Source organism: Pelodiscus sinensis, chromosome 6, assembly GCF_049634645.1.
Source record: "Pelodiscus sinensis isolate JC-2024 chromosome 6, ASM4963464v1, whole genome shotgun sequence".
In the NCBI taxonomy this organism is placed as follows: domain Eukaryota; kingdom Metazoa; phylum Chordata; order Testudines; family Trionychidae; genus Pelodiscus; species Pelodiscus sinensis.
In genome coordinates, this window is record NC_134716.1 from 125,707,586 (window position 1) to 125,731,271 (window position 23,686).

Consider the following 23,686-nt stretch of genomic DNA (forward strand, 5'->3'; position numbering starts at 1 on the left):
GTGGGAGAGGAGTTTGAACTCCTGAGTCAGAAAGTTACAACCCTGGAAAATCCCAGTGTAGCCTCAGTGTGTGCCACTTGACCAGTGGTGGTAAGGGAGATAAAGAGTAAGCAACTAGCATAGAGATGAGAGTCTCGTAGATTCCATACATGGATGTAATTAGAAAAAGGAAAAAGAGCGAGAGAGAGCGAGCGAGCGAGCAAGAGAGAGAGATTTTTAAAGGAACCCAAACATGTAACAGAGGGATACCAATTAAAAAGGCACTAAAAACAGAAGACTTCAACTTCACTGATTAGTGCTAGGCAATTTGCCTTGTGATAAACAAGCGATCCAACTCAGTAATAGATGCAAGGTTGTTCTACAGCTTGAATGCTCTTTTCTTAACTTTCTGGTGCCACAGTAAATGCCAAAGCAGTAAGTCAAACTGCCATGCACTCCGTGTCCTCAGTGCCAACATCTTTTGAAGACATTTGCTTAAAAGGGCGACGTTGGAATAACTCCTTCAACTCCCAGGCCAGCAAAGGCAGCGTGTAATTTTACTAACTGAAGAAGAATGAGATGGATGAGGGGAGAAGCCACAATTTTTGGAGGCATGTGGACAGGAAGATAATTTCTAGGAATACCCCTATTAGAGAAAAAAATTTCTCCAAACAATGTGAAAAATCTCAATTTCACCACTGCAGTACTTCTAGAAATAAAGAAAAGAAAGACTGATGGTTAAAAATAAATAAAAAGGAAAACCATCAGTGAAAATTGCTCCTGAAACTCTGCAGAATTGTTACGGTTTTCTCTTGCTTAAATTGATTGGTGTGGCAATGTTATAAAATGACTATTAGGATTCATTGTGCACAACAGAAAGTGCTGAAATGTCAGCAGACTATACAGCAAAAGTAATGGGTCCTGAACCCCTGTTAGTCAAAAATGATTTTGTTTCAAATTAGAAATTGATTTTTTTGGACACAAGCCCTTTGCAGGCTTCCAACTTTTGTAGCTGTGCCTTGGAAGAGATTAACCTCAGCCACTGTTTGGGTCCAGTCTGATGATACCCTTTCAAAAGTTTCTTCACAGGGTCTGCTTTTTAATGTTGGTACAGTCTTAACCAATAATACAAGCTATTTGTTCCTTTGAGAACTGCACCACATTTTTTTTCATGTTGCTTTTTTTATTTTTATTTTTATGCTGACACAAACCACAAACCGGTTGACAAGCTGGGAAAAAAAAGCCAGCTCATAATTGAACAAAAGATTGTGTTAGGTTCTGCAGTGAAACTGCCAAACTGCTTCTATTCCCCCCCCCCCTCAAGAAAAACAGCTTTCTCCACAACTTAAGTGGAGATACTAAGAGCAGGATAGATTCTAGGTGCAAAGACATCTTTGTGTGGCAAAATATCAGGTTCTGACTGTGGTAGCCATTACTCAGGAAAGAAGAGACTGTCAAGATTGCATCACAAAAAACAAACTCCATCAAGCTTATTCCCTGTTTGCTGGGAAAGCAAAAAATTGCTGAAGTAATTCTTTCTGGCAATAAAGGACTGGTTTATTTTGTCCTATGTGAGGGACACCAACAAAATCACTCACTGTGTGCTGGGCTTTCCACACCTTCTGTTATATTTATCGTAGCTACATTGTTGTTGTTTTAAGCAAATTATTATCCTCGCCTTCTTTCTTGGGACCTAACTGAACCAAACATGAATACCTGTCTATAATTACTAAATACTACACAAAAATCACACAAGACAGCATATGCTTTATCTTACCTCTTCTAGACCTTCCGCTTTCCGTCCTTCCATGCATCCACATGGCTCCTTCCTCCACGCTTGCACAAAAACCAACCGCTCTCCTCCCCAAGCTGCTCCCTGGAGTTTTGGATGCTTTGCCTAGAGCTGGTGCTCCTGCAAGGCAATCTTCACCCTTAGACACGGGAAAGCTGGAAGGGGTGGAAGGTCATGAGCTGTTAATATGTTGTACATTATTGTTGCATTGTTTGTGCAGCTTGTCGTGAAGTAGCAACGTTCTAGTTGTACTGTGGCTTTGTTTATTTTCTCGAGCATTTTAATGCAGGAGCATGATGGGTAGGGATCAAAATGTTAGCAAGTTACTTTAAATGGGAGACTCTGGGGAATTCCCAGGCTCTCAACACCACCGAACATTTCAGAACATGCACGTCAGTTACATTGTTATTGCATTTTAAGAGCACACATCCACATTTTTAGCCAAGAATGTTTTAAGGTGTGTAAAAGCCCAGATCTGACTCAGACACATACCGATTTGGTTTTATCTCCCTGCTTATAACTAGATGGTGTGTTTACAGGTGTTTCTATAAAAGAGGCAAAGACAGTGAGATAATATCTTGTATTGGACCGACTTCTACTGATGAGAGAGACAAGCTTTTGAATTTACACGTGTGGGTCATGCTTCTCCCTGTAGCCATGTGGTCTGGAAACACACTCTTTTTAATGAAAACTGAGATTTTCCTGCAATCTCTTGACTCTAGGAGAAGGAGCTTTAAGGAAAATATCAGCTATCCCGAGGCTCATGACAGAATCGCAAGTGTTGGCAGCACTTTAGCATGATAAAGAGGTTGGGGCAGACCAACAAGGGAAGAGCATCTGGCACAGGGTAGTGGGGGGGAGCTGGGGAGAGAAGGATACTGGGTCTTCTTCTTTCCAGAAATGCTCCACTCCTGACAGTAGGAGGGAGAGGAATTATTTAAGTTTAATACCAATGTGGACACAAGAACAAATGGATATAAGCTGGCTAGTAGGAAGTTTAGACTTGAGATTAGACGAAGGTTTCTAACCATTAGAGGAGTGAAGTTCTGGAACGGCCTTCCAAGGGAAGTAGTGGGGGCAAAAGATCTATCTGGTTTCAAGATCTAATTGACCATTCATTATCAGTGGGAAATAGGTCAATGGAGGGATGATAGGAGTTACTATAGAGAACTTTCTGGGTGTCTGGCTGATGAGTCTTGCCCACATGCTCAGGGTTTAGCTGATCGCCATATTTGGGGTCGGGAAGGAATTTTCCTCCAGGGTAGATTGGCAGAGGCCCTGGAGGTTTTTCGCCTTCCTCTGTAGCATGGGGTACAGATCACAGCTAGAGGATTCTCTGCATCTTGGGGTCTTCAAAGTATTTGAAGGCTTCAATATCTGAGATATAGGTGAGAGGATTATTCTAGGAGGGGTGGGTGAGATTTTGTGGCCTGCACTGTGCAGGGGGTCAGACTAGATGATCATAATGGTCCCTTCTGACCTTAAAGTCTATGAGTCTGTGAGTAGCTAGTTGCTCTCGGTTCCAGTCATTCTGCAGCTGCTGGACGCAACTTCCACATGCTAGACTCCTAGATGTGATATTTCCTGCACTTGAGACAAACGTGCACTAGAACTGGGATCCATGCAGACAAAGAAATCTTGGAGAATCCAAAAAGCAAAGCAATAGAGCCCTGCTTCTTCTTCAGCAACAGCAGCATCAAAAAGGCATGAGTTAAGGCCAATCACATGACTTTCAGAGGCCTGGCCCAAAACTTCTGAGCCACTTGGGGTTGACAATACTGTGTACCTTGGTTCCTGCTCTAGCCACTGCTTCCTTTATTCTCGTAGCCAGGGAAGTTCGGGGTTCAGGAAAGGGCCACTGGGCTCAGGAAACAAGGAAGGAACGTTGTCCAAGGTGGTAGGAAAAGACTCTCACCCAGCAGATCTTCAGAGAGGAGGAGGTAGGGCAGAGCAAATGGGGGAAGAAAGGTGTGGCCATGGCTTGCAAGAGCAAAGTGGCTGATGTCTGGACCAAAAGACAAGGAGAGCACAGGAGGAAAGAAGTAGAGGTAAGGGAGCTGGGAAGCTATCTGAGATTCTGAAGTAGCAGGTGTGGGTGTTTTGGTAAAGCCAAGGCCCTTGGCAATAGAAGAGATTAAGTGTGGGCAGCAGAGGATAAGACTGGAGATTGTTGAGCAGTGTCTGAGAGAAATGAGTTCTGATGGAGGGGATCTAGTGACTGGGAGTTCTAGGAACCTCATTAGCCGAGTTACATGGGGTGGAGTTAGAGAAACAGAAGACTGCGGTTTGAGCCAGGGAGGAAAAGGTGGCACTGGAGTTCATGTAGCAAGCATTGCTGGAGTTCCACAGAATTATGGGAAGGTGGATGTCCAAAAGATCCCCTCTCCATTATTAAAAGAAGATACACACTGCACAAGTGCATCAAAACTCCACCACAGGACCCGTGTGTGTGCAAATAGTCCTTAAACAGAAACAGGAATATCATAAGAATGTAACTGCCTCTGCAGCATTCACCTTCATGAAATTCTCATGACGATGCACGTAATCATCTCCTCATATCTCTCGACTGCAGTGCTAAAAACCAGGATCTGTTGAGTATACGAGTGCCACTTTACAAAGACACCCCAAAGAAATGTACATTGCAAAAGTTTGGGATAAAGTTTCTATGAAATTAATTTGTATGTACAAGATTATGCAACGGAATATACTATACATGAGGAAAAAAGGCAGATTTCTGATGTTTCCATCAGAAAATGATATCTACATTAAAAGTACAATGTGCTGTACCAGTCACCGTTTAATAGGGCCCCCTGTGTCTATTGGACAATTAGTTCTCCTTCTGTATTATTAATGCAGACCATTATGTAATGGCTCATGACCCATAATAACTAGCTGCAGCGTTGGCTAAAACTTCTCTGAATAACCTCCATTTACTTTAGGACTTCTAACTACACGACCAATAATTATGTTGCACCATAGCTAATAAAATGTATGGCAGACTAAATTAGTGTTTTATTTGAATTACATGGAATTAATCTACTAATTCCTGCAATACACAGTATAGAAAGGGGTGGGCTCTTCACTGGTAAAAAAGGTCTTTATAAAAATATAGGATTTTAGAGATATTTTCCCCTTGTGCTTTGGCATTTAAAGATATTCAAGATGACAGCCATTGTTGGGCTGTGTTCTGGGTTTTTTAAATACCTCTAATTAGAACCTACAAATCTTTTCTGCAGATCTGTAAATGAGTGGGAGAAGGTTACTTTGCTGGTACACTGTCAAACTTTTTGCATGGGGAGGTTATACCTAGAGCACAGTTTGGGTAACACTGTGCCAGAGGGAATCCAGAGAAGATAAACAAAAAGGTTTAAGAGGTTGGAAAGGTTAATACAAGGAAACAATGAGAGTTTATATAACAACTTAGCTAAACACTGTTAGGGTTTATTCCTTCAGTCTTTAAAGTTTTGCTAAAGGACTTCAGAATCAGACTCTAAAAAGGGATACACTGCACATCTATTTGAAAACATGTAAACACAAAGGAGGAAGGGAAAGGTTGGCACCAGATAATATTAATAGGGAGTAATGTACTGAAATGAAACAAAGAGGATGTTCAGACAAACTAACTGGTGACAAGAGTTCCTTTAGGTTAGCAGTTCTCAAACTTTTTGGGCTCCGGAGCCCTTTACATGCGTAAAAAATTATTCGGAGGCCCAGAAGTCTACTGATTGTATGTGTTATACCTATCGATGTTTCCAGTTTGTCAACCTCGCGAAGCCCCTGGAGATGTCTCGCAGAGCCCTGGGGCTCCGCAGAGCACAGTTTGAGAAACATTGTTTTAGGCAGTGGAATAATCTACCGAAGGAAGTGAGGGAAGACCATACCTTGGGAAACTTCAAACTAGAAAATATTCCAAAGGGAACAAATCTGTACTGGCAGGTAGACCTACGTGACTTACTAGGCCCTTGTGTATTTTCAGTTTATAGGATAAAACAAGACTTTCAAGTGCAGTTTGATTACGATGACTTTGTATAGAACACGGTCATCTTCAATGAGCTTTATCGTTGCTACCTGAAAGAGGACCAATGAGACATATAGTAAAAGAGGCCCAGGTTCTCACTAACCTAGAGCCTAATGCAGGAGCAGCCAACAAATTCGATCTAAAAAGGAACTGTCTCTTACTCTCTCTTCTCACCACCGATTTTATGTATGCCTCAACTCTTCAAGTATCAGAGGGGTAGCCGTGTTAGTCTGAATTTGCAAAAGCAGCGAGGAATCCTGTGGCACCTTATAGATTAACCGCAGTGTTGGAGCATAAGCTTGCGTGGGCAAAGACCCACTTTGTCAGATGCATGTACAAATGCCCACGAAAAGTTTATGCTCCAACACTTCGGTTAGTCTATAAGGTGCCACAGGACCCCTCTCAACTCTTCAAGAATAATAAGGAACATGCCCTGAACATCTTTCCATTCTTATAGTGCTTCATATCGTGATATCTGCTGAGCTTGAATGGCAAATGTTAACTGTCATTCATGACCTACGGAATACTGCTAGTATTTGCATCCCTTTAAATGTAAAACAAAAACAAAAAATACAAACTCCTCCCCCCCCAAAAAAGCCCATTAACCTTTTGTTTTATTGAATTAAAATGCCATGGAAATGCTGATGTAGCCTTCAGAGACTGAAATACTTTTACAAAGAAGAATAGCTGTCATTTATTAGACACAAAGAACAATTACTTGATAGGATGCTTTCTGACAAAAAGCAGATTGGTATTCTCATCATAGAAAAGGCATTGTAAAAAAAAAAAAAAAAAAAATCCCAGCACAGACCTCTGAGACTTGAATAATTTAAAGCTGTATTTGGTGCAATTTGAATTTTTCTTTAGGGAGGCAAAGTTAAATACCTTTAATTTGTTCTAATTATTTCAAATTTGCAAGTTAATTATGGCTGATCATTAAATAACAAAAAGGACTATCGTCTCCGTAGAGTTTTACCTCCTACCCTCTGCATTACTTAAGCTAGATTTTAGTATGCATGAATTAACTTTCTAAATAATCACACGGTTTGACTAAATGGCTCAGTAAAATGAGCTCTGATCCTCAGAATAAGCATTAATGGACATTAGAAAGGCTACTGGGACCCATGCTACTTACATTATAAGTATTTTTAATGGGGTCTTATTTACTAATCTTTATGTACTGTTCAAGTTAGGGCACCATATAGATACATTATTCTGCTTTAATAGAGGAAAGTCACTTCTTTAAGATACTAAATTAAATGTCCATGTAGAGCCAACTAAATTCATTTTTAAATAAATGCGAGGAAACTATGATAGAATTTTTTCTTGCTTTAGTTGCTCATGCTGATGAATCAATATAACAAAGGAAGCCTTGCTCTCCAAATGGAATCTTACAGATCTGACGATGTGCTAAGCTACTCAAGCAGCAAAGCAGCTCTGGTCCAAGCAGCAGAGTAGCACTAACTATAAACCTTTTGGGTAAAAGCAGGCTGAATCTGTTCCACAGCCAGCGTTCAACTGACTGGTTCCCAGCCATCAATTCTGGAATTTCACTTTCTACTTATCTCTTATCTGTAGCACATTTTCTACTGTAGGTCGGCAGTAGCCAGAGACCACAAAACTACACCAGGACCCGTTGGAAACCCACAATATCTTTTTTCACCAGATGTCTATTTTAATGTCACCCTGTTGAGCCCAGAGCCGGGGAGTTTAACTATCAGTAATGTTAACTGATTGCATTGGTGGGTTGTTCCAAAAGCAAATTTTTGCTCTGAATTGTTTTTCCACTCTGCAATTTCTATTTTTTAAAAACCCACAACTTCACTAATGGTGCATGGGCTGCAATTTGCTGCAAGTACAATCAGGCCAAGAATGTGTAACATTGCATGGTGCAAGTCTGGTGATCAGCAAGCAACACAAGCCAAACATATTTGATGTTGGAATCCCCCTCACCATTGCAAATCTCAGGTGTACAACTTTGGAGATGGATTTGGCTCGAAGTAACTTGTAGAAGTCTGTTGTGAATCAAGGAATTGAGTCCAGTTCTCAAGTAATAGGCTATGTTTACACTTGCAATTGATTGACAAAACTTTTGTCTTTCATGGGTGCTTCACGCTCCCCTTCCCCCTGCAACAATAGGTTTGCCACATGGTAGGCGTAAGGGTGAACGCTACTTTGGCAGCAGAAGCGTTCTCCTGCCAACAATGCAAAAGCTGCTCTGGGAACTAGAAGTATTTTGTCAGCAACAGTGATGACAAGCAGCGCTCACACGTGATGACTTTTAACGACAGGGTTGTGTTGACACACCCTTGTCTCTAAAAGCTGTCTAAGTGCAAACATGCCCTTAGACCAGCGTTCACTGTAAGCCGTGCACTTTGGTGGCCACCCAGGAGAGACTCAAATCCCACCCACCAGCTGATTAGCAGAGCGCCCACAGCTGGCAATATGTGTTTCTACTGGTAGTGCACATCTTCATGTGTCTTGGTGCACATAACAAAATTTATTCTACAGAGGGACAGAACAAATTAGAAGGAACATTGCCTTAGACTAGTGTCTCAACCATTCAACAATCTGACCTTTCACATGCTGTTAGCTCATATCTATTAATTCTGTCCAGGATATAGCAGAAGGGGGGAGGGGGAGGAAGAGTAGTGGCTGAGAAGGAGAATGGGGGTAAATAGTAGTAATGTAAAATCCCGTTTAATTGGTTAACCGGTTAAACATGATGTTTAGCCAGTTAATTGATTAAAAGGAGGTAGATGGGGAGGGCCCCTACTGACTAACTGGAACCGGAAAACATCACCCATTAAGGGTGATGCTTCTGGGTTAACTTTTCACATCCCTAGTAAATAATTCCATGCCTGAAACCCGAGCAGATCTGCACTGAAAAGCAGGATAGCTAAAACCAAGTGGACGAGAATAATGATACTGGTCATTCATTCATGCAGGAAAAAGGACTGGTAACAGGATCCTAGGGAGCACTAGAAGGGCCTGTTCTGGAACATGGGGTGGATCAAACACTACAGGTGGAGAAGGGCACAGAAGGAGCACACGCACTGCAGTTTATTGATGGTCAGTATCATGGCCCTTGTGTTCTCAAGCGCTACAGCAAGTCTGTTCACTTGAGCAGATTAACCGCATCAAACCCAAGCTGTTAAAAACCTTAAAGCATTTAACCAGAAAAACAGAAAAGTGTTTGAAAAAAATCTAAGCTGAACTTTCTTGTTCTTTAAAAGACAGAAAAAATAGCTCTGGCAGAGACCTTCAATCCCACAGGTGGGAGGAGCTGGAAGGGAGGGGTAGGAGTTGATCAGCAGGGACTGCAGGGAGGGAGAGAGGCTTGGCTGCTGTGGAGAGCCAAGCTCTTTCTAATTTTTTTTCTCTAATTTTTGACCCCCATGGAGTCAGCACCTATGGTATCGGTTTCACTGTTTCAATGTTTATATGATGTTGCTTTGGGAAAAAAATGTTTCATCTTCACCCTATTTGGATTTTCTCTACATTCTTGGTCATTAAAAGATTCTGCTGCATCAGGTACCTGTGATCAAAGGTCCACTCTGGTCCACATTTCTGTGGAACTCACTGTCCTAACCGGGCTGTGTTTGTTTAATCACTTCTCCTTCTGGAAAAGGAGTGCTCCAAGCAATGTCTGATCAGATGCTAAATACTCTCCAATATCACATTCTGCCAAATCAATGCTTCTTCCCTTAGACCAGCTCCTCTTCAAACTCCTCTAGTATTGGGTTCTCAGAGTATTTCATTCTATCAATGAGAGCCAACAACACTTCGGATCGTGCATGATTACGCTTTTAATTTGTAATGGACCATATTACAAACAAAAATGAATAGGTGTTTGGAACAGGTCCTATATGAAGAGAGATTAAAAAGACTTGGACTTTTTATCTTAGAAAAGAGGAGACTAAGGGGGAATAGGACAGAGGTCTATAAAATCATGACTGGTGTTGAAAAAGTGAATAAGGAAAAGTTATTTGCTAATTTCCACAATATAATAACTAGGGGTCACCAAATGAAATTAACAGGCAGCAGGTTTAAAACAAACAAAAGGAAGTTTTTTTTTCCATGCAGCACACAATCTGCGGAACTCCTTGCCAGATGATGTGGTGAAAACTGGGACTTTAACAGGATTCAAAAAAGAGCTAGATAGATTCATGGAGGTTAGGTCTAGCAGAGCTTGCCAAGCAGTGGCGAGCCCCACTCACCAGCTGCGCAGTTTCGCGCGGTTCTGTGTTCCGCGCATGCGCAGATTGCTCTGCACCGGCTCTTCCGGGTTGTAATCTACTCACCACGGGAGAATAAATTACATTATTTGTCGAGCCCTGGCTATAAGACAGGATGGGTAGGAATTGTGTCCCTAAGCTTCTGTTTGTCTGGAAAAGGGTGACAGAGAAGGATCATGTGAGGATTACCTGCTGTGTTCCCTCCCTCTGGGGCGTCTAGCCACTGCTGGCAAAGAGGATACTGGGCTAGATGGACCTTTGGTCCGACCCAGTATGATCATTCTTATGTTCATATGTGACTGTCTTAAGACCATATAAATCAAGAAGGAAATCCTGACCCTACTAAATTTAATCAGAGTTTTGCCACTGACTTCAATAGGGCCAGAAATTCTCACCATATACCTAATTAAAGGTAAGAAAGCTAAATGGCTTTTACAATTATGCACTTATGTCTTCCCTCCAATGCCGTGACCTGGTTTTGCTTCTAATTGGTTGTATTTTGACTCCCTCTCAGCCTAACTGGCTGCCCTAAGAAACAATGATCTCCGATAATTTCTCGCCTTTGTTACCATCAGAGTGCATCTAAAAGAAAATTCCAACACAAAGCATTTTTATACAATCATGTAGAAATGACCACAGAAGGCAGGCTGGCAAAGCTTTGGCAGGACAAAATGCTGTGATTGTCTGTTTGGCCTTTTTTTTTTTTTTTTTTTTTAAATAGAGCAGAGTAGAGCAGCTGTCGTTCTAGCAAGCAGTGCTGTCAGCCTTCACAAAAGAAAGTCATGTAAATGTCAAGTCACAGGTATAAAAACAATCCTTCAATACAGCGTCTGTGCATCTGAAAAGCCTGGCTAGCTCTCACCAGTGAAAGCACCATAAGGGAAGATGCAAAAACCTGTTTAGTACAAAGTTTTTGAACTAAATCCAAAGTTCTATTGTTCTTGATCAAACACCACAACTTTGTAGCTAGGATGAAAACTATACATCTGCAAGCCCTTTTGGTGCCTTATCCATAACTGCCTTCCGATGTTCGGAGCAACATCAACCCCTAGATACCGCTCAAAATGACATAAGCAAAATATTACCCAACCAAACATCCTGGACTATACTCCAATTTGGTTTTGAAGGCAGAAAACAATACAGTCCTGATCACCTTGGTCCAAACAGAACAGAACAGAACAGATTTTACCATGCTGGTAAAGTCATGCTTGAAATCAGTGAGTCTTTTCAGAAGTGCAAGCACCCACCAGCAAGGTGCAAGATCTCTTCTGTTTTTTTAACCACCACCAGGCAGATTTGAACTTGGCACCTCTGAAGTGGAGTTTAGGAGCCTCTACCCTCTGAGCTAAAAGCTAGTTGGCTCCCAGCCCCTGCTGTAGAGGGCATATACCTCTTAATATACCTCTATCTCTCTTAATCTTAACTGTTCCTGTGGTCTAAGTGGTACTGCATGGTAACCACACTAGGGCTATATCTACACTCCTGGCTTCTTGCGTGAGAAATATGCAAATGAGGCTAAGCTTGGAATATCACCGAGTCTCATTTGCATACCTAATGAGCCTCCATTTTTGCAGAAGAGGCTCTTGCACCAGAAGGAGCTGTCTACACTGCCCCTTCTTGCGTAAGAAAAACCCTCTTGTGCAATGCCGTCATGCTGATTATTTTCAGAAATAACGGCATTGCTCAAGAGGGTATCTTGTGCAAGAAGGGGCAGTGTAGACAGCTCCTTCTGGCGGAAGAGCCTCTTTTGCAAAAATGGCAGCTCATTAGGTATGCAAATGAGGCTCAGCAATATTCCATGCTTAGCCTCATTTGCATATTTCTCATGCAAGAAGCCGCGAGTGTAGATATAGCCTTGGTGTGTGGGTTACATACTTCCCCTAGGTGAGGAAGCGCATCCCGAGCTTCAAAGACCCAGTTGAAATCCCGGACGAGCCCCCGCTTGTAGCCACCATCAGGTGGATTTGAACCTAGGACTTCTGAAGTGGAGTATAGGGGCCTCTACTCTCTGAGCTAAAAGCCAGCTGGCTCCCAGCCCCTGCTGTAGAGGTCTCTTGATCTTAACTGTTGCTGTGGTCTAGGTGCCACTGCATGGCAACCACGCTAGGTGTGAGGGTTACATTTTCATGCACTTCTTTGCTGACGATAAATGTGAATTTGACAGAAAGATTGAAAAATAAGATCTCGTAGTATCCTCCAAGAAAGATATTTGTAAAGGAAACATAATTAAGGCAATAGTTGCTTGGTATTCGCCCTGCCATACACAGGTATGACTAGGTGTGGCATGTGCAAAGAAACCAATTTGGAGTGAATCCAAGAATTCCTTGAAGTGGAGACAAGAGCTGTTAATACTGAGAAATTATATTACTTTCAGTCACAGAGCCACAGGATCAGTGCTATGCCCCTTCCATTCAAGTACAAAATGGAACTTCACAGACATTAAGCTTCAAATTGCAGAAAATTGGTATGTTAAGTTATTACCCCCATTCTGAAGGTGGTGAAACCAAAGAACAGAGAAATTAAATTGAACCAGATGCCCGGGCCTCATGACTCCCAAGTTCCATGCTTTAAGCCCAGCCTTCTAAAACAGTCATTACATTTAATATCCTAAGACAAACAGAACAAAACAAAAACAAGAAACATCATCTGTCTTCACTGTGATGGTGGTGATTATAATGCAAAGTAGACATTTATATTGACCCTGTAAAAACCTCCCAAACACCTGGGAAGGTAGAATTTTGCAGATTACTTTTAACTATTAGATTATGCTACCCCACAGAGAGGTACTTTTGATGAAGCAGTTTTTAATAATGATTTAGGAATTTCATAACTAGCAGCTTCATTTGCTTTGAATCGACTACAACCACTTGATTCATCTCGGTGCAAAGCACCTCTGAAAAACCAAATCATTTATTTATCTAAATATGAGTTTTGACACATTACTGTGGGCCTCCAAGTCTGAAAGTTTTAACCGGTGTTTCATCAGAAACTTCTTAGGGCTTTCCTTTTAGTCCATAAACGTACTGTAAGAACAATGCCAATACAGATGCTTAAAATATACACTTAACATTTGCCTTCTGTTCTTTATGCTAATATCCCAAGGGAAACCAAAAACATAAGAACATAAGAACATAAGAACGGCCGTACTGGGTCAGACCAAAGGTCCATCTAGCCCAGTATCCTGTCTACCGACAGTGGCCAGCACCAGGTGCCCCAGAGAGGGTGGACTGAAGACAATGATCAAGCGATTTGTCTCCTGCCATCCCTCTCCAGCCTCTGACAAACAGAGGCCAAGGACACCATTTTATCCCCTGGCTAATAGCCTTTTATGGACCTAACCTCCATGAATTTATCCAGCTTCTCTTTAAACTCTATTATAGTCCTAGCCTTCACAGCCTCCTCTGGCAAGGAGTTCCACAGGTTGACAACACGCTGTGTGAAGAAGAACTTCCTTTTATTAGTTTTAAACCTGCTACCCATTAATTTCATTTGGTGTCCTCTAGTTCTTCTATTATGGGAACTAATAAATAACTTTTCTTTATCAGCCCTCTCCACACCACTCATGATTTTATAGACCTCTATCATATCCCCCCTCAGTCTACTCTTTTCTAAACTGAAAAGTCCCAGTCTCTTTAGCCTCTCCTCATATGGGACCCGTTCCAAACCCCTAATCATTTTAGTTGCCCTTTTCTGAACCCTTTCCAAGGCCAAAATATCTTTTTTGAGGTGAGGAGACCACATCTGTACACAGTATTCAAGATGTGGGCGTACCATAGTTTTATACAGGGGCAGTAAGATGTTCTGGGTCTTATTTTCTATCCCTTTCCTAATAATTCCTAGCATCCTATTTGCCTTTTTGACCGCCGCTGCACTCTGTGTGGAAGTTTTCAGAGAACTCTCCACAATTACAACAAATCAGGAAAGGGATCTTGGAGTTGCCAAATTAGCCCCCATCATACTGTACATATAGTTGGGGTTATTTTTTCCCGATGTGCATTACTTTACACTTATCCACATTAAATTTCATTTGCCATTTTGTTGCCCAATCACTCAGTTTGGTGAAATCTTCTTGGAGTCCCTCACAGTCTGCACCTTGCAGACCCTACACCTTGCAGAACTGTCATGAAAGATGCTAGAAATATCTGTTTGCCCCTTGCAACTATGAACAGGATGGTGAGAAAATCTAAAGAAAATCTTTTATCTGCCAATCAAAAAGAGATGACTGAATTTCACGTAGTAGAAAGCAGAGTTTTGCATGGTTCTATTTTCAAGTAATGATAACGGTCTGAACGATCGGGAAACGTCAGTCACACCACCATACTAAAAGTACCGTACTAGCACTAAGGTACGGCTGCTCTTACTGAGCAGCTAGAGGCCTTAGTCCAGGGTGTGCAATAATATTTGAAGGGGGCCCACTTCAAAAATTTCCAAAGTGGTTGAAGGCTGCCGCAGAAGGGCAGGGTCTCGGGTGGAAGGGGCAAAGCCTTTCAACAGCAGGAGTTCAAAAAGCTTGCACCTCCCAGGCAACATGTTAACGGCGGGGCCAGGACCTATGAGCCCTTTCAACTCCTGCTATTTAAAGGGCTCACGCCTACCCCGCAGCTGCTAACGCATTAAGGGGAGCTGCCGCGAGCCAGATGAAAGGGCTAGGCAGGCTGGGGCCTTCTCTTCGGTCTGTGTTTGTCTGGTCCAAAAGGGACCTTGGCTTTTCTACATAACATAGTTCATCGTATCTGAAGGATGAAAAACCCAACAGAGGCTCCTCTCTTGCTTTGCAGAGAATTCCAAGTCATTGGTGTTATGGTGCCATCTGGTAGGCCCAAGGAGACAATGTGCATTGAAAGGCCCAGAAGTGGGACTTCACTCCTCCAACCCTGAAAGGGAGCCAAGTTTACAGCTCTTTGTTCCAGCCCCTTTGCTCCTCAGTGGGACGAGGAGGGGAAAATCCACAACAAAACAGGGACAAATTCCAAGGAAAGGGGCGTGGAGAGGCAGGAGAAGAAACAGTAAGGGTCCAGAGTAGTGCTAGATACCCGCATGCCTTGACCTTGTCCTGACTGCAGGCGCCAATGCCAAAAGCCTCTCAGAGACAGCCCCCTTAGTGGATTTTATATGCACATGGGATAAGATGCTGATGCTCATGTTATTGATGGGGTGAAGAGAAATAAGGAGACATAATAATACAGTCTCAGCTGCAGGCATGGGTAGATTTGCACAAGGCCTATGGCAAGTGGCTAAAGGAGAGGATTTCAAAGAGAGGGGTAGTGTGATCTAATCGCTCAGCTAGGAAATTAGTCTTAGTAGCTGTATTTATAAGGAAGTGAATGAAATGGTTCTTAAGGAAGGGCAGAGAGGATTTTACATAGTCAAAGTGCTTAATGTGTATGCATGTTGTGCAAGAGAAAGCAGCAATATACGGCCACAGCTTCGGTGTGTGAGGAGACGGACGGGGGAAAGTGGAAGACGACATCAGGGTTACAAGTCTGAGTGACAAGGAGGATCACGGTGGCCAATACCGGAAGCACAGCATTTCAGAAAGACAAAAAATGAAGAGCTCAGTTTTGCCAGATGAGGGTCAATCGGATGGCAAGACAACCACTGAAGCAGAAGGTATAAAAGTTATCGGCGTGGTAAGGACCTAACAGGGAGATATCTCTTTAAGAGACCGGAGGCGGGGGGGACACGGCAGGAGTGAGTTGTGTCTGAGTCTTTGTTGCTAGGCTGAATTAGCAACTCCACACTCAGAAGCTTCTGAAATTCGGGGTGTTTAGTTTGGGGTCTGCTGCAATAGGGCCTATCTCTGTTGCTGGGGTCAGCCTCCATGAGCAAGCAGGCAGGGCATTTGCTTTACTGAGGCCATGTGCTCTGGGTGAGCTGGGAGAGGCTGAGCCAGGAGCAGAGAGCAGGCTACTGGCCCCCACCCAGCAGCACTTTGCAGCAGGTAGTGAGGATGTTAACCCTTTACCAAGGGCACATGGGCAATGTTGATTGTAGCAAGGGGGAAACTGGGAGGGGGAAAAAAATCACTGTTTCTGGTTTAGATGTATGCTTGGAATGCGGTTTTGATTTTAGCCAACCAGTTCTAGTTCTCTCTCTCAACTGGTGGGAATCTTCTGATTTTCTTTGAATGTACCAATGGGGAAAGCGCCGTTTCTATTTTGTTCTTCTCAGTTTTTGTATTTTCTTGCAACAGGATTTCCTTTAAGTCTGTTCCCTTGTGACGTATCTGCATGGCTAATCAGTGAGCTGGCTGGCTAGTCCTGATCCACAGCAGAGGACAAGTCTGCCTGGATTCCTACAAGCCAAGAGGAAGGAAGATAGTTCAGACTCACTAGGGTTGCCAGGTGTCCGATATTCAACCAAATAGTCCAGTTTTTGCACCCTCTGTCCGGTAAAAAAAAAATTCAGAAAATACTGGACATGTGCAATGTCCGGTATTTTCTGGTTTTCCGGCTGGGCGCCCAACGAAGCCTGGCGTGGGCGGGGGGAGTGGCTGGGAGGCGGGGCCGCGATCGGTGCTGGGAGCCCTCAGCTGGCTGTGTCTGACGTAGGAGTGACGCCGTGGGGAGGAGGAGAAGTTGTGTCTCTGCTCCTGAGCACTGTTCAAGTGCGTTGTGGCGCCGTGGTCCAGGACAGAAGCCCGCAGGTGCTTTGTGGTTGCGTTTAGGTGCCTTCCATGGGCTCTCAGCCAAAACTGCCTGGGGTGGAATTTCTGCTTCCTCCCACTGGGACACCCAAAGACCTGGCTATGGGGGAGTCACCTTCCTACCCCTGGTCACCCCCACCCCCTACACCATTGTGTTGCCCTGGGGTTAGCCTCTCTGCTTTGGGTAGCAGGCGGCTGCTTGCTCTGCTGCCTCCCCCTTCATTCCTAGCTTGGTGGCTCTTGGTACCACCAGGGCCTGACCCCCACCTGCTCTGAGATGTGTAATCCGACCGTGGGAGTGAAGCTGGGCTGGACTCAGGCGCTTCGTGACCCAGGCTCCCTTCTATGGGCAGGGACCACTGATAAGAGCCAAGCTATATGCAGAGCTCTTCTTCAGGTCTGAGAGCAGGACTCGGTTTTGTGTTGCACCACCCTCCCCCCAAGCCACGTGCAGGTATCAGCGTTAAGACCTAGCATGTGCGTTCAGTGTTTTTTGTTTTTGTTTTGCTAGACACATTTTTAGCCCATGTGTTTGGTATTTTTGGGAGACCATCTGGCAACCCTAGACTCAGCAAATTGTGCAGATTTGGTGATCAAAGACACTGAGACTTAAGTGAACTAAACCTAAGCTTTTGGATCTCTCCGTTTTTTCATACTGAGTTTTGTGTGGACTGAACTGTTCAAATTTTTACTTTTAGTTTTCTCTTTTTTGTGTGTTTATTGTAACTGTGAAGATAATGCCTGTGGAGTTATAAAACAGCTGTGTTATGTTGTAAAATTAGATATTTTTCATCCTAAGATTTTATAAGCGTATTTAATTAAATTAATTTCTTTAGGTGCTTTTGGGACTTTAATGTGGGGAGGCTGATATTGTGCAGTCCCTGCTGAAAATCCTTAGAGACTGAACTCTGAGTCTCCAGCTACTTTTCTATGGGAGTTGGGGTTTTTGTTTGTTTGTTTGTTTGTTTTTTAAGGCCCCGGAGAAGGGCAGTGAAGTCTAGTCTAAATCCTCTCGTTGTGAGAACCTGGTTCAAAACTGGTTCCAAGAAAAATGGTATAAAACAGTGCTGCAAAAACCACATAAAAGTACTGTCTCGCCATAACAATCTAAAGATCATACTGTTTCTCAAAATTCAGGCAACCCCTAAATGAAAGTGAACCTGAACAATAACTTTAGCTAAACGTCAGGTCACACGCATTAATATAATGAGATGAAGAATATGAAAAGGCCATTCAAAGTAGAATCCAGCGAGTTAGGAATGCCACGCTTAGCTGCCTTCTAACATATAATTAATGATCCCAGAAACTACGAACTCTCCTGGCTGTCCTGTTCTTTACACTAGATAGGGCAAGCAAGCTGCTGCTTCCACAAATACTGCCTGCCCTTTGAGAAGCTGAAAAGCTTTTTTCCTCTGTTCCATCAGGGCCACACTGCCATTCCCATGACATGCTGAGCTTTGAACCATTACCCAAATCAGAATATAGCAGTTGGCAACCCAGTACACATCTCTCATGATGGGCTGGTTCTTGGTGAAATGTTAAAGAAAAAGTCATTACCTCTTTCCTACTGCTTCTAATACCCTACCTTCCTCTAGATTATTTATAATCCCCACTAAACCTATCCTCTGTTTATAGCCTTTTAGCACAATAGAAAAATATAAACTATCAGGAGATCTGCTTTGTTTTGTACCACTCCCAGGCATTCCGTACAACAAAAGGAAAATCTCTTCCCATCAAAGGGCCTGATCCCATATGAAGCCCCGATTCTCAGAGTCAAGGTTAAAGGATTAAGGCCTGAAGCACTGAGTACCAGAGGAAAGAAAGCCAAATATCAAAAGAAACACAAAAATCAATCCTCTACACCACAGGGGCAGTGTGAAGAACAAGTCAGCTGGGCTGAATCTAAAATTTTCTCTGTGTGGCTCTCAAAAATTAGCACTGTTATAAATGTAATAGCAGTTTTGCAAAGACAAAGCACCCCTGGAAAACAACTGAGCTCAATTCAAAATATCATTATACTCTGGAAAGTTTTATGTCACCATAATTTTTTTTTCAAATGCATAAAGTCGACTTCAGAGAAAGAGAGGTCGTCATGTGATGTTATCCTTCTATGAAGTTTGTATTTCTAGAATGTAATATTGGCTTTTTGCTTCAATTCTCTGCATGCTAAAATGCAGCAAAGGTCACAGAAGGTAGAAAGAAGTGGGTTTAGCTTGTGATCATGGCCAGAAATAGCAGGGTATACAAGATTTCCTGTTTTGATTTTGTTGTATCAATGGCTTTTGTTCTTATATCTGAAATGATGGGCAGTACTAAATTTTTAAATGGCTTAATAGTTGCAAGTGTAAGTTCCAAATGTTGCTAATTTAAAAGTACCTTCCAGAACTTTTTTGTTTAAAGATCTGTCTCAACTTTTCCTACTGAACACAATTTGGGACACAAAAAAATACATTAAAATATTAATCTCAGAGGGATAGCAGTGTTAGTCTGTAATTTTAAAAACAAGTAGTCCTATGGCACCTTAGGGTACGTCTAGACTACCGCGTTTTGTCGACAGAAGTTTTGTCGACAGTATCTGTCGACAAAACTTCTGTCGACAAAGCGCGTCCAGACACATTGAGTTCTGTCGACAAAGCAAGCTGCTTTGTCGACAGAACTCCGTAGTCTGGACGCAGTGTTACAGGCAATAACACCTTCTGTCGACAGAGTTCTGTCGACAGAAGGTGTTATGCCTCGTAAAATGAGGTTTACCAGCGTCGACAAAACTGCTGAGTTCTGTCGACGTTATGTCGACAGAACTCAGCGGTAGTGTAGACGCTGGTATAGTTTTGTCGACAAAAGTCCACTTTTGTCGACAAAACTAGGTAGTCTAGACACACCCTTAGAGACTAACAAAACTGTATAGTATCATGAGCTTTTGTGGGCAAAACCCACTTCTTCAGATGATGAGCTGGAGAGGAATAACAGAAACCGAGTATTTTATAACAGGAAAAAAAAAGTTACTGTCAATTGTAGGACAGGTGCTAATGAGGCTAATTAAACGGGTTGGAAGTGTCCCTTTTGATGTAAAAATTGAGTGTTAAAGGCAGAGGAGAACTGAAGCAAAAAGCAAACTATACTATTACATTCTGTCATTTGTATTAAAATATCAGTTGCTATCATAATTTTTAAAGATACACAATTACCTATAATAAAGGCAATTATATTAAAACTAATTGAGCCATATTTCAAAGAAGTGTTGCAGTTGCATGAAGTGATCTACTAGTTTTTAATGTGTCCTCAAAAGAAGACAACAGCAGGTGTTCTGAAAAACGTCTTTCCCCGTTTCCCCGTGTCTGCACAGGAAAGAGCTCCCAAAAAGTATGGTGAGTGAACTTATATGAACTAGGAGATACCTAGAGATTTTGTCACCACACAAGCCAAACTCCCAGGACATTGTCGATTTCAATATATGAAGCCACAAAAATCACACTAGGAGATTTACCACACATTATCATTACACATTAATAGGCCTTTGGAAAATTCACAAGTGGCTGGTTTTTACTGTGTACAAATTACCAGCAACATACCGCGACCATTTATCCGACCCTCTTGCCACAAGTGTTCCCTAATTACAAACTTATCTTGCTTTTTAAAGACTTGTCAACCTAGGAACCTCCAGCTTTTCACTAAGACTGACTATCCGGATTCGGCCTGTGGAGACCCTTTTGCTCACCCTCTGTTCTATTCAGGAATGTGTATCTGCAGCTAATTCAGCATTAAGCATTTCTTGCCGATACACCAAGTACATTTTTATTAACTAAACTAGAAGGCTTCACCCCCTGCGTGCTACACTTGCCAACCCCCCATCTGTCCCCCACAGCCAGATCGTAGCCTCCCCTGCCACCCGTGCCACAGCAGGAGCTGGAGGCCAGCAGGGAACCCAGGGCACCCCCTGACGAGGGGCCAGGAGGTGAACCCTGAGCCATGGCTGCCGCTTCCCCTTCTGACTCTGCAGAGGCTGGGGGGCCATTATGATGTCACTGTGTCATTCCGCAGGATTTTTTTTTTTTTTTTAAGAGAAAGATAAGTTCCTACTGAGTTTCTTAGCTGAACAGGCCACCAACTTCCATGTAAAATAATCTGCCACAAAGAGAGAGAAAGCCCTGGTGTTAAAATGGACACTAACAAATGGACAAGCCGTTTCCAGCTACCCACGGTAAAGATTTTATAAGCTGCTTACAAGCACAGTTGATTTCTGTCGGTTTTAATGCTGTCAATCTGCCAGTTTTAAAAATATTCAGAAGAAAAAAATCCGAGCCAGCTGCATTCAGTAAGTGCGTAAAGTTGCCTAAGTGGCACACTGGGTTATTAAATGCACCTCTCGAGACCAGGGAACAACTCATAAATGAATTGGAGTTTGGTGGTCTTAGTCAAATACTGCAAATTCTGGCACGATTGGCAGTTCTTCTCTAGAGACTCCAGACTGGAATAGCAGGAGGTGATGCATGTCCTGATTGAGGAGAATTGACAGATGGCCCCAGGTGTGAAATAACAGGGGTGCTACAGTTTGCTATGGAGACACACTGGCGGAGTTGTACGTGATGGAGTCCTTGAGGACTGGAAAAGCTGGGGTGCTGCAGGTTAGAACAGAAGTGTATTTGCATAATTGTGTGGGTTTGGGCTTTTTTTAAACAAAGAACATTGTGAAAGAAATGACAAGGCTGGGACCGCAGGAGGGGCTGCAAGCCACTCTTTTGCATTTATATTTAATTGTCCTGAATATTTGGACACAAAAGCAAGTGTATCATGGTACAGCTAGCACAACATAGATAACAATGCAAACAATCCTAAAGAATGGAGTCAACAATATATATTTAACAAAGAGCAAAGATAACTGTCACCTTCTCTCATAAAATAATAAAGTTATATCGTAAATAAAAATCTTTTAAAAGACGACCCTTGATGGTGTTCCCTCCTGGAACTATCTCCATAACAACGAACATTTCAACAGAGGGAAACTGCTCTTAAATTCTCTGTTTGATATTTCCAGCTAACTAAAAACATAAAGGAGAAACACACAAGGGTGAGATAGATCCACACACACTGATGAGAAAAGTCTTTGACAAAATAAGCGGTTGCAAATTAGATCTGGAAAATCTCTAGTAGTGGAGGAAAAATCCTTTCGTGGATACTGTCCATTCAAAGGGCGCCTGTCTATGTCACACCTACTTGACACTAATTGTGTCAAGTGTTCCTATGTCAAACATGTGCAGGTGAGTTTGCTACGGAGATGCACCGGCAGAGCTGTGATGGAGTCCTTGAGGACTGGAAAAGCCGGGGTGCTGCAGGTTAGAATTTCTGTAAGTCCCAGAAATTGATTAGCAGGGGGTGCTTTATGTCTGGACGGAACCGTGTGCATTGACAGAGAGCTGAGGGGGCCAAGCAATACAACAGCAAGGACTGCTCTAGGTTAGAATTTAAGCACCCAGAAGAGTTAAAAGGAAAGATTTGCACAACCTGGCTCTAGTCCAAGCTATTAGACAGCCCTCATTCCATTTCAGATTCACAATTATAATTAAACAAAGGGGAAAGTAGTGGATTATTTTAAAATTCCACTCTCCCAGATGCAGTTATCAGGAGTATGCCCACTGCTGTGCCATGCAAATTGACCCTCCTGATAAGCAGGGAGTGGGTATTTGAGCATGTACCAGGCATTGGCACCTGAGAGGCAGAATTTTTTTTTAAAGCTGTTGTAAGCTAATCAAATACAGCAGGTAATGCTTATAAAGAATTTCTACAAACCAAACTTTCCTCTAACTTTATCTCCCTCTGGCTGAAGATCTGTCCTGGACTCTCACATGTGCACAAAAAGCTGGTGAAAGGCCATGCCCCCCCACTGCTGTGCCTCAGAGAACTGAAGATCCTGCAATTAGTTTCTTCAGCTTCCTAGAGATGGCCAATCTATAGATCAGCGGATGAGCATTCTTCCCAGATGCATTCCTCTTTCTGTGTACACCACAAGTGACAAATTCAGCATTACACATTTACATCAGGACAATCCAAGCAGACAGAGATGAGCAATAGTTGTTGAAAGGTTTTGATATTTAGTGAAACTGAAAAGGGAGACTTGTGGCACAGGAAACCAAACACACAAATCCATTCAGAAGTTGGGTACATTTAAAGTGCTCCCTAGACTCAAAGTTTTCCCTTCCACAAACAGGCAGATTGCCATGAATAACTCAGACTGAAATCAGCCTCTTCTCTGTATTTGCTCTTGAAATCTCTTCTTCAAGTAGGTAAAAAATTATGCCCTACAGGAGATGACAAGATGCTTTGAAAGTACATACCTCATTTCTGACTACAATTACCTTTCGCTAGCTTGGCACAGCTGCGTGCTCCTATTTGCTTTTGTTTTTCCATTAAGGGCTCGTCCATTATTTGTATCCACCCTATGCATGCCAATGATGCACATTCCCTAGCCTACGATTCTTTCCACAGATAATAGAGAATAAATTGCAATTAGATTTTGGTAATTGTAGATAATTAACTCAAAATGAGCTGTTAATTATAAAAATCTATGTTTTTCAGTTCTTGATTGTATTATTTATTTTACTTGTAAATTCCAATGTCTCACTTGAGCAAGTTTAATATTTTAAATACTTTTAGCAATTTTAAAAAAAATACCAAGAGTATTTGAAACTGAGCGTTGTTTATTTGAAAATTAAAATTAAGTTTCGGGGAAGTTCCCCTGAGAAGCTCACACAAACTGGAAGATAAACAGGGATGGTTTTCCATCATGATTCTTGATAATATTTTCTATAGTAAAAAGCCGCTGGCATTTCAATACAACTGCCAGCTTGTTCAGAAGAGAAGAGCTGTCCCCTCCCATCCCAGTGACACTCACACGCACTCTTTTCTGAGGCTGAAAAAAAATCAAATGCATATAAATGAGACAAATGGACTTGTCTGTGTAGCCTCTTCTAGCCTTACATACGATTAAATTATTTAAGGAGCATTCATCTGGTAACCTT

At 42.4% G+C, this 23,686-nt stretch overlaps 1 protein-coding gene across 3 annotated transcripts in view; it reads right to left on the minus strand.

The window, feature by feature from the left end:
• The window catches only part of KIAA1328 (KIAA1328 ortholog), a 335,345-nt gene that overhangs the window by 127,024 nt on the left and 184,635 nt on the right, over positions 1-23,686 (minus strand). For all 3 annotated transcript variants that reach the window (XR_012905002.1, XM_075932758.1, XM_075932757.1), the window contains exon 9: positions 1,757-1,926. Coding sequence is in view for 2 of the 3 variants with exons in the window: in XM_075932758.1 (XP_075788873.1) it covers positions 1,757-1,926 (170 nt within the window). In the remaining variant the exon portion in view is untranslated. The remainder of the gene's footprint in view (positions 1-1,756; positions 1,927-23,686) is intronic.